Genomic DNA, 14262 nt, shown 5'->3' with positions numbered 1-14262 from the left:
TCAGGTAAATTCATATTTAAATTCCCCATTATTAAATTCAGAACGCATTAACCTTCTCAAAAGCCCACCCGACGTGAGTACCAGAAGACATTATTTGTCTAAACACCAAGATTACTCAAACAACTGCATGCATTATTATCAAGGAAAACCAAATAAAAAGGTTTATAAAAAGTAGGTCATATGGGATACAATTTCATACGAACGTTTTCTTACCTATGCGAGCCGGGATGATATAGAATAGTAACTGATAGGGGGATACGATTTCTATTTTCTAATTGTGTGCTGTAATATGGCTATTGATTTCATCAGAGGGGGCATAATTGTGATGGGGTAGTGAGAATTGTCCCTACCTGGCACCACCATCACATCATCAACACGCTGGCAAAGGATGAATGTCTACAACGCGTGCGCGTTGCGCAACATGCAAAGGATCCTTAATGCTAGCTTGCTAGCTACCAGTGATTAGGTTCAGCCATCGACGTCCTATCGTTTGCTATCTTGCGAGTTTGTTTTGATAAGTTTCCCTAGAAAACATATCGATTCAGTCTAGTGAAGATTCAGAATGGCATCGTTGGGGGAACCTGTACGGCTGGAAAGAGGTGATATATCAAGCCTCCAAGCTCACGTTTCTATGAATTAGTCATACAGACAAATGAAATGGCTAGCTACTGTAAGGTAGCTAGTTGGGTAGCATGTTGTTAGGCTAAATATTTAAATTCCTAGGCTAGCTAGATAAGCTAGTAGCATGATATAGCTACGTAATTCAGTTCACGGCGAGAAAGAAAACGGTGGTCTTGCTGTAGACATCTGATGATAAGGAGTGTTAACGTTATATCCATATCTGCAGTATGCTATATGTTGTGGCTTGGTCAACGTAACAGTAGCTGGCTAGCTAATCCTCAAAAAGAGCCTGTAGTTGGAGGTGTACAGTGGGTTAGTCAGTACCTCCTTGGTCTCAAGACCAGACTATATACCTGTCGAGCTTGTTACAGCTGACTGAGTGATTAGAATACTACAACAGTACTGATGCTGTGTTGTCGTTGAGAATAGTCCTATGCTCCGCTGCCAAGTTTGAGTGCACCAGCACAATTTCATATAATGCAAAACAACCCAGACGATGAACCGTCTTCAGCCATTGTATTCTTGATGTTATTATGTCGAATATAGTTTGTGTTGTCATGTACTCTGTCAGATGTGTTGAAGTGTCTAACAAAAGGTAGCATCTCTGCCTCCACCAGGTATTTCCCCCACCATCATCATCGACTCTTTGTGGTTTGGTCACATTTCTGTTCAGTTATATAATGAATATAATTTTTCTGATCACAGACATTTCCCGTGCCATTGAGCTTCTTGACAAGCTCCAGAGGACAGGGGAGGTGCCTCCCCAGAAGTTGCAGGCGCTGCAGAGAGTGCTGCAAAGTGAGTTCTGCAACGCTGTCAGAGAGGTGAGGCAGAATTCACTCAACCTGGCTAAAGCAACAGACTGGCGGAGGGGTGCTTGATGGCATTGATGGTAGTGTGCAATGCCTCAATAATCAATGGGCAACCCATGCTATTCTTTGTGCACTTAGATTGAATGAGTGCATTAAGTCTACAGGGATCTATTAGAACCTTCCTGTCTAAATGTACTAGTTTTCTTAAGTAGGGGTGAGTTCACTATGCATTTATAAACCATGTGTATACTCAGGTGTATGAACATCTACAGTATAATCTATAGAAGTATAATGGCAATAGGGAAGTGGAATAGTGCAATTATCAGATATTTAAGGTAACAAATTGACTAGTGGAACATGCAACAGTGCAGTGTAACGAAAAGCAATAAGCCGTGTGTGTCCATGTGTACAAACATGTACAGTACATTCTGTTCTTGTATAAATGTAGAAGTTACAAGCCCTTGATGTGTCCCCAGGTGTATGAACATGTATATGAGACGGTGGACATTAACAGCAGTCCTGAGGTTCGGGCCAACGCCACAGCCAAGGTACAGCTAAACTAATCAACCAATACTTAACTCACCAGTCATGGGGGTCAGTATAAGTCAAGATCCAAATTATCTGATGGTCCTGATCCCAGTGCTGTCAGCTGATGTGCTGGTTACCATAGTAAATGACGCTAGACATCTCAATCCTAAAAAATATAATTTAGAAAAACATTCCACAACTAAACTAGTTGTGTGTGCTGCTATTGTCTTGTCAAGTCATGTTGTGTTTGACTGTTGTTCCTGACCATCGAACTCTGGCAACTTTTTAACTTGCCCCACAAGGATACACAGTTTTGCAACATTACCATAAATTTAAAAAAAACCTGGTTTATTTAAATTTTCTTGCTTTGCAGGCCACTGTTGCTGCATTTGCAGCCAGTGAGGGCCATTCACACCCTCGTGTGGTGGAGCTGCCCAAAACAGAGGAGGGCCTGGGCTTCAACATCATGGGAGGAAAGGAGCAGAACTCACCCATCTACATCTCACGCATCATTCCTGGGGGCATTGCAGACCGCCATGGAGGCCTGAAAAGAGGAGACCAGCTCCTTTCTGTTAATGGAGTGGTATGTAGAGACAATATTCAAACGCTTGCATGTACACAGATGACAAACAGTATGTTAATTTATTATTATGTTTGCACTGAATTACCAACATCTCAACCTTTTTTATATCATGTTTTATATTCCTCTTCCCTCCTAACCTTGTCTCTAATTATACCTTCATCTGTGTCTCTCTTTGTCCTGCTCTGTGTCCCTCCCTCCAGAGTGTGGAGGGGGAGCACCATGAGAAAGCTGTGGAGCTCCTCAAGGCAGCCCAGGGCACAGTTAAGCTGGTGGTGAGGTACACCCCCAAAGTCCTTGAGGAAATGGAATCCCGTTTTGAGAAAATGAGGTCTGCAAAACGCCGGCAACAGAACAGCTACCCCCAGTAGTGTTGACTCGCCATCGACACCTAATTCCCATACTCTCATTGGCCGTCTATCTCACTCCCTTGTTCACCTTTTTTTCTAAAACACAGTGTACAGATTAAATTTTAGTTTGTAGCCACGTGTATTATATTTCTCTACCATCTCTCTACATTTTCAATACCCCTCCCAGACACCACACCATCCTCCCAACTGGCACAAGGCGAAGAATACTAGACTCATCATGTTATGGACCCTAAATATAGTTTGTCATTCACACTTTAAATGTGCTTTAAGTTTTGGACTGACATTTTGGATGCAGTTTGAAGATCTTTAAAAACAACTGTAGAATCTTTTTTATTTTATTTTTAAACTAAGTGCCTCAGGGCAAAACAAATGTATCTACTAATGACTTTGTACTGTAATTTAAATGGCACTTGTTTTTCACAAAACAAAGGTAAAATGATTGAACACTAGCTGACAGATTTAACATGTATTCACACTTTATTATTACCTGATCAAAACACGGGAATCACAATAAACTGTAAATCATTTTATAGGAGCAGCTATGTAGGGTAAATTGCATTCACACTTAAGTGAGGGTCAAGATTGTGTCATGTTTCAGCTGTGGAACTAATTAGTGTACTAAACCACTCATTGAAATAAGTGTGAATGTGAAGTAAATCTGTCTTCTATGCACATATTTGTTGATTGTATCTTCTAACTAGAATTTGGGCATGATTTTACACATTGGTGTTCCATGTGTTCGTTCTCTTGTTATTTTAGTTGTAAAAGGAATAGTGTCAGTTTAACCATATTCCATTATATACATTATGTACACTAATTTGGTCATGAACCGCCCACACTTTTGACTGTGTAAACTGGTTAATATATTGTATATAAAAGGGGTGTGTTGAATTAATCCACCAGACCAAAGGACGACAAGCTGTCCAATGTAAGAGACCAGGGTCTGTTGAAATAGTGTTTTTAGACTGAAGAAATATTCCTTTAGCTAATGAAGAACCCTCTTAATTTATTTTTAACTTCTGTTTTTTCCCCCTATGTCTTACAAGCTTAAAAAAGACTGCGGTCTCATAAAATATTCAACGTCCAACTTTTGCCACCCATAAATCATTTACTGCCTTCAAATGCGTAGGTGTTCAGAGGCTGACAGAAATCTTGCATGAACACGGTATGCTCATATACAATTCAGATAACCTTTTCCCCTTATGCCAGTTGTATAGCATTCCGAGACCTAAGGCAATCCTGGAATTTTTATATTTCACAAGAGCAATAAGTAAAACCTTTTGAGACTATGGGTATTTCATTAAGAGCCCCATCTAGAGCTGGGATTTATAACCACAGGCAGCTCTTTGGTTTGTCCTTATTTTGTTTGTCTTTTCACTGTTTGCATTCTGATGTACAATTGTTTACAACTGGGTTTCAGATCAGTTAATGTGTGTGATATAGACATTAATATAATGTATTAGTTGGCAATGATGATTAAAAAACAACACATTGTATAGCTGCCAAATGAACTGGTACTCAATAGTCAATTGTTTAGCATGCAATGTTAATATTAAGTGGTTTTTAAAAGCCATATGTCTGGATTATGCTCAGGATTAAAACATGATATGGTAGTGGATAAGACCCATAAGGTATATGTGCCATTCTGTTCATATAGAAGGTTATTGTTTTTCGATTATGTTTATATTGTATTTGTCTGGTTGGCCATCATTAATGTTGTATCATCAAATCCAAATTGTGATGGTGTATTTAAAAAGTTAGAATTGGTTTCAAGAAAAACTCTTATCCAGAATAGAAAAGCAGTCCTAAATTAAATGTCAAACTGATTACTTGTCAGGCAGGTCAGGATATTTTATATCAGTCTTCGTGAGTACACAAATAAAAAAGACTTTACGGGCTGTCACGGTACAGCCCGCAATTCTTTCATATTTTTGGAAAAGGGTCAAAAGAATATTTTTGATAGTTGATATTTCTTTTGATATTTTCACCTTTTTTACACGTGATTTTGATGAACATTTTCCAGAAATTATTTGTACTCCTTCTTTGACTGCGTTCTGTCCTTGTTTCGAGTAGCAAGACCAAATTCGCAACGTTTATGAAAACTATTTGATAACATTGTGTTTAACTGTTTAATTTGGATTGCGATTTGCATACACTTGTGTCCTTAGTAATTGTATCCAGTTGTGTTAATGTGTTAATCAATGTGGATGTATATAATAATATAGATCATAATTAGATTGTAAGCTGCACACAATAAATTATGATGGAAAAAGCATTCAAGTGTTTTGAATTTATTATCGTCTGTTTTATCATTAAGTAGGCTACACAGTGATTTTGTCCACCAATGACTGTGCCCTCTCCACCATGCGAACGTCATTCCGTTTCCGTTCTCCCTTGCTACTTCCTTTTTGCCTGTGCAATTCTTACCGTCAGCACGCGCTCACCCTACCAGCACAAAGTAAGTTGCACAGTTAAGTGTTTAAATGGTTAAATATCACATTACCAAAAACCTAGTGTAACGTCTTAACGTTAAACGTAACTAGGAGTGTGTCTCGATCTTTACAATGTGAATGTGTTGAGAAATGTAGTGACAGATGAGCGGCAAGTTAGCTTACTACGCTAGCCTTACTGCCATGTGTGCAGTCGCCCTCACTGGTGCATCCAACGGTGCAAGGCCTAAAATCGAGGATGGACACATTTTCAAGTTTCGTTAAGCTAAAATTTAGATACCTACACTTTGGTTTTGGCGTATTGGCAAGAGTGGCTTGCCTTGTTAGTTGGGTAGCTACTGTAGATCACAGGTAGAAGATAGAAAATAAGCCAACCACGGTTAACTACTACTAGCCGGCTAGGTTACATCCAACTGAAAATGCTAGTTTAGAAACGGTGTATTGCTGGAATTTGTCTGTAGGATTGAGTGAGCAAGTCTAATGAGAGAATCCAGTACATCAAAATTTAAGGGGAAGTGGATTGGCTGTGTCTTGCAGCAGGCTTGGCTGTCTTGGTTTGAACAGTCAGTTAAGAGATTCAAAAACGACGTTGACGTTTCATTATCGACTGGTGAACCATTTTTCTAGACTGTCAATCAATTTCCTATACCCCCTATGGACAGTCAATTTGTATGACACTTCAATCAGTATGCTCAAGGATAGTCCTGTTTACATGTACTCCTTTCATTGCAGGATGCGTTACGTCGCTGCTTACCTGCTCGCTGCCCTTGCAGGCAAAGACAGCCCCGCGGCTGGTGACATCAAGAAGATACTGGAGAGTGTTGGCATTGAGGCTGATGACACACGCATGGAGAAGGTATGAAGGGAGTGTATGCAGTTGGGCATCTTCTGTCAACCTCATGGTCTGGGGCTGTTTTAAAGGCTCTCCTTATTACCTTGATGTGCTGCATCTGGGGACCTTTTTTAAGTCAGAAGTATGCATTTTAGTATTCAAAGAGCCTTCTAACCACAACGTCCTCCATATTTGCATCTTAAGCCAGCTATACCTACACCATGGGGGAAAAGAACACTGATTGCATGTTAATTTATATTAGTTGGCACTCCAGTCCTTTTTTAAGGTTATTCCTAAACACACATCCCAGCTAAGAAAACGAATAGATGGAAAAATATATTTTCTTGAAGTGAGTTGTACCCATATGAAGCCCTTGTAACCTTAAAATGCATAACCTACTGTTAAATGTCTTCCCTGAACAGGTCATCTCTGAGCTCAGTGGCAAGAATGTGGATGAGGTGATTGCCCAAGGTGAGCTTTTCTGTGTTAATGGTGTCAATATTGTCTCTACTTTGGTTTGAGAATGTTGATGGTTACTATTTTGTTCAGATTTGTACATTGTGGAGGATTCTGTTCAACAAAAACAAACTTGTATATTGCGAGGCTGTTTATCACTTGATAAACAACTTGTGTTCTCTGCCAGGCTATGGTAAGCTTGCCAGCATGCCAGCAGGAGGTGCTGTTGCAGTGGCCAGTTCTGCAGCTGTTGGGTCAGGAGGAGCTGCTGCCCCAGCTGCAGGTGAGCATCTGACCCTTGAACTTCAGTCCTGCCATCCTTACATATGAAGGGATATTGTCTGCAGTATTTGACAGATGATTCATTTTTATGTATTGGACAATGTTCCAATTACTAGGACATGTACAAGTAGGTTTGTCTGGCATAGCATAGATTTTACTAGATTGTTGTCTTATCACGTGTTGTATCTTTACAGTTGAGGAGAAGGAAGAGAAGAAGGATGAATCAGAAGAGTCTGATGACGACATGGGATTCGGCCTGTTTGACTAAACTCGTTCCGGACCAAATAAATAAACTGTTCATAGAAATAATACCACTTTCAGCCTCTTTATTACATGGATTTTGCATCAAGTGTGAAACAAATTACTGCCTTAATATAATCCAGATGTTCCAATGAACACACCTTTTTATCATGAAGAAAATTTGAATATGCTATAATAATACTGTGATTAAAGCCTTTCTCCTATCCAAACAAATCTTCCCTCAAAGATGTATCTTAGAAGAAAGTGTAGCCTAACTTTGAACACATGTAGGTGCTCAGCTTGCTGTTGCATTATACCATGTAAATCACTGCAATGGTCACTTTAATTTGTTCTTATAGATGTAGCCAATACAATATATTTGTATATTGTAAAACCTTCTAATATCAAGTGAATATTGGTGACAACTGGGCCATCTGGATAGCCAGCAACATACTGAAGAAATTGTTTTAATGATGAAGAAAGGTCTGTTACCAAGAAACTCATTTTGCATGGTCATCCTGCGTCATCATGACAACTGCAAAAACAGCTTGATTTCTCTGGAGAACAGTTTCAGTGGCGCATTTCCCCGAATAGTCTTAATTATTTTCGAAACATTTAACATATATTTGCTGTCACTGCCGTCAAGACATAGTTGCAACAACAATGGTATAATCTCATAAAGCATCGCGCCATATCCAACAGGTTATATTATGCCATAAGGTTATAAAGATGCGATATCGTTTTTTATTGACCCTTTCTTTTCGAATAAGCAGGCGTCAATGGTTCATTACAGGTGGTTCCAATAATGCTAATTAGGCTCACGGCATTTTAAATAAGTGTCGCAACTTATGCTCAATGTCGTGGAATGAGACAAGTAACAGCCATGATGTGGGTGTTTTAGCTTAATGTACGAATTAATGCGCTTTTAAACGAATCAACAAATGCTATTGACTTTACTGTTAGGTCATACGCACTCAATTGAATTGCATATGGACCTGTGATGTAGCCTACATGAGGAAAAGATGGACTTCACACTCACTGACCATTTTTACTGACATACCCACGTGATTTAACTAGACTTGGTCCTTTATATTGTAGTCACAGTAAAAAATAAAAAACAATGGCTAACCAATCACTTTTAGGCCTATAGTTCAGATCTATTTGAAAAATATCTGGTTCGTTGTTGAATTGCCAGATGTACGGTATAGCAAGGGTGTAAAAACACGCGTCATCCAATAAACATACAGTTAGACAAGGCGGCAACGGTGAACCCAGACAGTTGTTATCTAGCTCTTAACGTACCAATGTTTATGGTATTATATTGTTCCGCTGTCTGCAATTAGACGGTATACCGTGTGTTCTGTCACACGTAAAGCACGTTGATTATTGTTGACGATTTATGTTTTCCTGTTTAGTCGGGGGTTTTCAACTTCATTTAGGCCTATACTAGACTGTAAACGAGAGACTTTTAGGCTACAGCACGTTGAATTTAAAACGACATTGCCGACTTATAGGGCACATACAGCTTAATGGTAGGCTAAATACATGGGATTTAATGTGAGGGTAGTTGCGTCCACACATACCTATCACCTAACTGTGTCCTCCCATTAGCTGTCACTCGGTCGAGCCTTACGTACTCATTGCATTTCGATGTGATAGTTATGACTATTCAGCAATGGACCAGGTTCTGAGACGGTATGTGGGATACTTGGTTCACTAAATCCAAGGGTCTGAAGTAGTAAACCATCTTTAATGTAGTACTACTGACCTTAGATCACTAAGGCAGTTGTATCATGTCAGATTTCCCCTTCTGGTTCAATAGGAAGAAGTGGCAGTAATCACAAGCAGCTAAGTGAATCATATTTAAACTAGAAAGGCATTTCCTGCTGAAAATGCGTTGGAATGCTGAAAGATGAAATGATTTTTCTTAAATTGCAGAAAATACAGAAATACACACAAAAATGTGTGAGTCACACAAAAGAGGCAGTGTGGAAACTGAACTGCATCATCTAACAACGCTAAGAGCTGAAATACAATGCAGGAGAAGCTGAAAGCTGAACTGGTAAACAGAAGAAGAAGTAGGCCTAGGCTAGCTAGTCATAAAAAGAATATTATAGTCTTAACAGCTGAAATTATAGTTGGGATAGTAATAGCAGTAGCAGATGTGTGCATTCAATGTGTTGATTGAATGAAACATACAGCAGTAGGGCCGATACAGGAAGACACGGCGATACTTTGTTGCTGAAGGATGATGGTGCAAGTTTTGTCCGTGGAGCGTACAACGATTAATAAAAAGAATCATGTAGACGCGCTTATTGAGTAATCGCATAACTAATTACACATGTAAACGGAGTAATCGTATGGCATAAACCGACAATTGCTAGTAATTGGGTTTCTCATGGTCAAGTAAACGCATTCAGTGGCGTAGTAGAATAAAACAGTTCCATTAGCAATAGTAGTAAAAGAGATATTAGCAGCACCTGCAGTCACCTCTTGTAAATTGTATTAGGTTGAAATACTATCAAACTCTGTCTTGTGACTCCACTAATCAGCTAATACCAATCACCTGCGTGAGACTGAGTGGTGCGTGTCTGTCGTTGCCACGGTGATGGTGCAGCTATGATTGCTAACGCGCTGAGGGCAGAGAATAACAGAAATGTAGCTAGAATCCACACCTCACACAAGTTAACCTAGACGCAAAACTGTACGTACAATCCAAAAAATAAGGATATTTTCCGAGACCCAAGACTCTGCCTAAACCAGAGATATTCTGTATATGTCTGTGCAGTCAGAAATACGACTCTACCTGCAGTTTCGAAAACGTGTTCCTTTTGCTTTCCTGGTGCGTGTTTGTTTGGTTGCCACGGTGATGGCGCAGCTGTGATGGCTAACGAGCTAGGCAGAGAGAAAAACGAACATTTACCTAGCATCCACACCTCAAACAAGTTAACCTAGACGCAAAACTATACGTCCAATCCAAAAAATAAGGATATTTTCCGAGACCCAAGACTCTGCCGAAACCAGAGATGTCCTTTATATTTCTGTGCGGTCAGAAATACGACTCTACCGGCAGTTTCAAAATCTTGTTCTTTTTGCTTTCTCTGACGATTTTGTCACCAGATTTGCATTGGTCTCTATGGGGCGAGAGTTGGACTTTGTCTCGCTTTCGTGGGGCTCTGAACAAATATGTACGTCTGTTGGATTCAACAGACAACTTTCTACGACCAGCACAAAATTAGCTATCTATTGATCCAAAAACGAAGCATGAAGAGCGAAAATTGTGGCAATGCTGGCAAACTAGAAATATTTTTTCAACGACATCCAAAGCTGCCCTCCACTCTAAGCGTTTCAGTCTACACTCTAGGGTTTCACGTAAACACCCATGTAAATCTCAGAAACGGCTTGAAAAAGTCGTGAACCATAATCAGTGATATTGCAAAAAGTTGAATAGATATCAAAAAGCTGAATTATTTAAAAATAGTTTAGGGTTTTGTCAACATTTTAAAGTTTAAATGGTGGCTCTAGCTGAAATATTGAGGAAAAAGAAGAATTTGGAAGTTGAAGAAGTTTAAAGAAGTTTGAGAGGATTTGAAAGAAAACTCCATTGGAAACCCATGTTAAAAATATTATGAATATTGATTTATATTAATTCAAGCATAAGAGGTACAAAGCTGAAAAGTCATAGCACCCATGGCCTGAAACTGCTGAATTTTTTGATAGCTGAACGGTTTTAATAGCTGAAGATTTGAAGGCGCTGAAAGGAACAGAAAGAACAGTTGAAGAAGTTGAATAAAGATTCAAAGAACAATACTTGCAATGCTGAAGCAGCATTCCAACAATAAGAAGAATATGAAGAAGTTGAATAAAGATTCAAAGAACAATACTTGGAATGCTGAAGCAGCATTCCAACAATAAGAAGAATATGAAGAAGTTGAATAAAGATTCAAAGAACAATACTTGGAATGCTGAAGCAGCATTCCAACAATTAAACCTAGAAGGGCATGTTTGCACGATGCTGGTTAATTATTCAGCAAAAGACTGTGCATCATAGATATAGACGTAGCATGATATAAAATAAATGCACCAACATATGCGCACGTTTGATATGGACGTCTCACTTTTAACTATATATCTCTAATTGTCAGTCTGGGTTGAAATCTTAAAACATTATATACCTCTGATACTATCAAGTAAAAAAATAATTAGTCCGATGTCTTTTCGAAAGATCGAAATCGTTTAGACAAGCGATGATTTGATTGGCTTGAAACGCTGCGCACGCTCTGTCCTCCCCGTTTGACATAATTTACTTGTACCTCTGCGCAACAACAGCAGCACTCACTAATTCTTTCAGAGAGACGGTGAAGGTTACCTGCTTCAACAGTGCTTGAACGGCAACCTTTCCACTGTCTTGAAATACTACTCGATTACTCTAATCTACTGGGCTATCTATTACCAAAAGTATTTTACTTTTACGTTTTCTTTGAATTTCACGCGGTAGCTAAGACATTTACGTTAATCCGACACGCTACGAAAGTAAACATTAACTTAATTAGCGATCCAGCAAGCAGACCCTCGGAAGAATCAAATAATTTAAGTGGTAAGCGACTTCGAGAATCAACCAAGGTAAGATTGATCAAACTGGATGCATACTGTGTAGCACTACAGCTAAGCTATCGTAGCTAGCTAATGTCCTTGTGTTCTTGGCAGACTAGCCAATAGCTAGCATTAGTAGTACATAGCAGCTAGTGGCGTAGTCGTAGATGGTTAGCTACGCAATGTTGCTTGTTTTGGCCAAGTGCGCAATAATTCATGGCCTACTTTATAGGCGAAGCTTCAGTCTGTAGTAGCTAAATATGTGCGTTGTTTTAGAAATGGCTTATAAAAAGCGTCTCCTTGATTCGCTTTGATGGCATGGTGAAGTAAGAATTTATTATTATTATTATTATTATTGCGTGTACCCTCTTTGTGTATGCTGTACGCTGTAAACTACACCAGCAGCTTATGTTGATAAACCAATTTGCTAATTGATTTGTAACAGAAAAATGCTAACGTAGTAGTACTATTGTCAAGCCTGCTCTCCGTTTCTGACAGTCTTGCTTTCTCTCATCGACAGAACCATGAGTTCCCAGGTGAGACAGAACTTCCACCAGGACTGCGAGGCAGCCATCAACCGCCAGATCAACCTGGAGCTGTATGCCTCCTACGTCTACCTGTCAATGGTAAGGTGAGAGGGAGGAGGGAGCTTCATTCTTGGAGAAGCACATGATAAGCACAAGTACCCATATGACTAATTTAAGTGCCAGTATTGGTAAGGACACAGGACTTCTGAGTCATTGTGAGTTTCAATTACTGCAGGTGTGGCTTAAGCATGTTGACGGTATGAGTATATATTTTGGTAAGATTGGGCAGTCATTAACTTCAGGACTTCGAACTCAAATTCCTGGAGAGATAGTGGCAGCCAGTTCAGGTCCTTATCTGCCTCCAACTGTCAGTGACCAATGTAAACATGAACCTTTTTGAATATTATTTAATCAAAGTATTTTTTGATGTTCACCTAGTTAGAACTTTCCCAAAAGTATACTGTTTTTAGTAAAGCTAGATCTTTTTCCTCCCCCCTCCCTCACATAACCAATCATCTACTTACTCCTTTTATTGGTCTCAGGCGTATTACTTTGACCGCGATGACCAGGCCTTGCACAACTTTGCCAAGTTTTTCCGTAACCAGTCCCACGAGGAGCGTGAGCATGCTGAGAAACTGATGAAGCTGCAGAACCAGAGGGGAGGGAGGATCTTCCTGCAGGACATCAGGGTGGGTTTCATGTACAGATATATTCCTAGCTCAGTAAGCAAACGCCTACAACGGTAGTGTTATATGGGGAGATGTGATAGGGTGATCTTGAGAGAGCAGCATTACAAAGTGGGGAGATATAGAGGGTGTGAGGGATGGGCCCACTTATCTTCTACAGACACAACCACAGCAGATGGCCTAGTATAACAGTCATGAGAAGCTGGTACTGACAGGATTAAGTAAAAAAAAAAAAAAAGTTGTATCGCATAAGTTTTGTGAGTGTTTAACTGAAGTGTGTGGTGTACATTGTAGAAGCCAGAGCGTGATGAGTGGGTCAGTGGTGTGGAGGCCCTGGATTGTGCCCTGCAACTGGAGAAGAGTGTCAACCAATCACTCCTGGACCTGCACAAGGTCTCTTCAGACCATAACGATCCTCACGTGAGTGCACACACACCCCAACCTAGTTGTATTACAACTAATATAGGTTTACACAAGTTAAGCAATATCCCATTGGACATGAATAACCATGACCTTCCACCTATCCCCTTTCAGATGTGTGACTTTATCGAGACTCACTACCTGGATGAGCAGGTCAAGTCCATCAAGGAGCTGGGCGACTGGGTGACCAACCTGCGCCGTATGGGTGCGCCCCAGAACGGCATGGCTGAATACCTGTTTGACAAACACACCCTGGGCAAGGAGAGGAGCTAGACCCTCCATCTTTGATCTATCGCATGTTCATGCTAAATTTCTTCTAGCTTTTAATATATCCAAGATACTGTTCTCTGTGTAGTTGAGGACTGTCGATGGTCTGTAAAATCCATTGCATTAGGCAACATTCTGCACTACTTGGATATCATCTGCGTAACCTAAAAGCCATCACTCTGTCCTATAAGCCATTTCTGCACATACTCTTTCAGTCCCAGCTGTGTCCTGTCACCTTGTTTGCTGCCTTTCATGACAACAGCCCTACTCGAACCAAATAAATAGAACTTGGATTCTAACTGATCTGTATGCTGGTGTCTCTTTTTGTGTTTAAAATCAAAGGTAGCTAGATTGTGCTGTAACACATGCCTTTGTAGAGATCTTTAGCCAAACTAGTGCTTCAATAAAATGCTTTGTACTCTTTGCTTCATACTCTTTGCTGGTTATCAGGAGCATTGGCAGTGGTGGTAACGGGTGCGGCCACTTATATTTTAAAGCTTTTTACAAACCATATTTTTTAATGGGGTATAAGAGGTCATAAATTAGTTACGGGGGGGACAATTGATAGTCTGAAATTACAGCAGCTGTGCACAATTC

The 14262-nt window shown here is 39.9% G+C and overlaps 3 protein-coding genes across 3 annotated transcripts; all 3 read left to right on the top strand.

The window, feature by feature from the left end:
- Positions 1-431: 431 nt before the first annotated feature.
- Positions 432-5187, top strand: lin7c (lin-7 homolog C (C. elegans)). The gene is made up of 5 exons (XM_062470967.1): positions 432-599; positions 1327-1445; positions 1910-1981; positions 2335-2544; positions 2745-5187. Exons 1-5 carry the CDS (start codon positions 563-565, stop codon positions 2910-2912), a joined length of 606 nt encoding a protein of 201 aa, XP_062326951.1. The 5' UTR covers positions 432-562; the 3' UTR covers positions 2913-5187.
- Positions 5188-5237: 50 nt separating this feature from the next.
- rplp2l (ribosomal protein, large P2, like) lies at positions 5238-7241 on the top strand. The gene is made up of 5 exons (XM_062470968.1): positions 5238-5370; positions 6095-6218; positions 6617-6665; positions 6838-6933; positions 7127-7241. The coding sequence occupies exons 2-5, from the start codon at positions 6096-6098 to the stop codon at positions 7198-7200; spliced, it is 342 nt and encodes a 113-aa protein (XP_062326952.1). The 5' UTR covers positions 5238-5370; position 6095; the 3' UTR covers positions 7201-7241.
- A 4257-nt stretch (positions 7242-11498) lies between these two features.
- Positions 11499-13964, top strand: fth1a (ferritin, heavy polypeptide 1a). Its single transcript, XM_062470826.1, has 5 exons — positions 11499-11795; positions 12286-12391; positions 12835-12981; positions 13273-13398; positions 13513-13964. Exons 2-5 carry the CDS (start codon positions 12290-12292, stop codon positions 13669-13671), a joined length of 534 nt encoding a protein of 177 aa, XP_062326810.1. The 5' UTR covers positions 11499-11795; positions 12286-12289; the 3' UTR covers positions 13672-13964.
- Positions 13965-14262: the final 298 nt, after the last annotated feature.

Source organism: Osmerus eperlanus, chromosome 10, assembly GCF_963692335.1.
Source record: "Osmerus eperlanus chromosome 10, fOsmEpe2.1, whole genome shotgun sequence".
In the NCBI taxonomy this organism is placed as follows: Eukaryota; Metazoa; Chordata; class Actinopteri; order Osmeriformes; family Osmeridae; genus Osmerus; species Osmerus eperlanus.
This window is presented reverse-complemented; position numbering and strand designations above follow the sequence as displayed.

Coding starts and splice junctions, on each gene's coding strand:
- lin7c (XM_062470967.1), top strand. CDS start 563: ATGGCATCGTTGGGGGAACCTGTACGGCTGGAAAGAG. Junction 600..1,326: donor ACCTGTACGGCTGGAAAGAG/GTGATATATCAA, acceptor TTCTGATCACAG/ACATTTCCCGTGCCATTGAG. Junction 2,545..2,744: donor TCCTTTCTGTTAATGGAGTG/GTATGTAGAGAC, acceptor CCCTCCCTCCAG/AGTGTGGAGGGGGAGCACCA.
- rplp2l (XM_062470968.1), top strand. CDS start 6,096: ATGCGTTACGTCGCTGCTTACCTGCTCGCTGCCCTTGCAGGCAAAGAC. Junction 6,219..6,616: donor ATGACACACGCATGGAGAAG/GTATGAAGGGAG, acceptor TTCCCTGAACAG/GTCATCTCTGAGCTCAGTGG. Junction 6,666..6,837: donor GGATGAGGTGATTGCCCAAG/GTGAGCTTTTCT, acceptor GTTCTCTGCCAG/GCTATGGTAAGCTTGCCAGC.
- fth1a (XM_062470826.1), top strand. CDS start 12,290: ATGAGTTCCCAGGTGAGACAGAACTTCCACCAGGACTGCGAGGCAGCC. Junction 12,982..13,272: donor TCTTCCTGCAGGACATCAGG/GTGGGTTTCATG, acceptor TGTACATTGTAG/AAGCCAGAGCGTGATGAGTG. Junction 13,399..13,512: donor CAGACCATAACGATCCTCAC/GTGAGTGCACAC, acceptor ATCCCCTTTCAG/ATGTGTGACTTTATCGAGAC.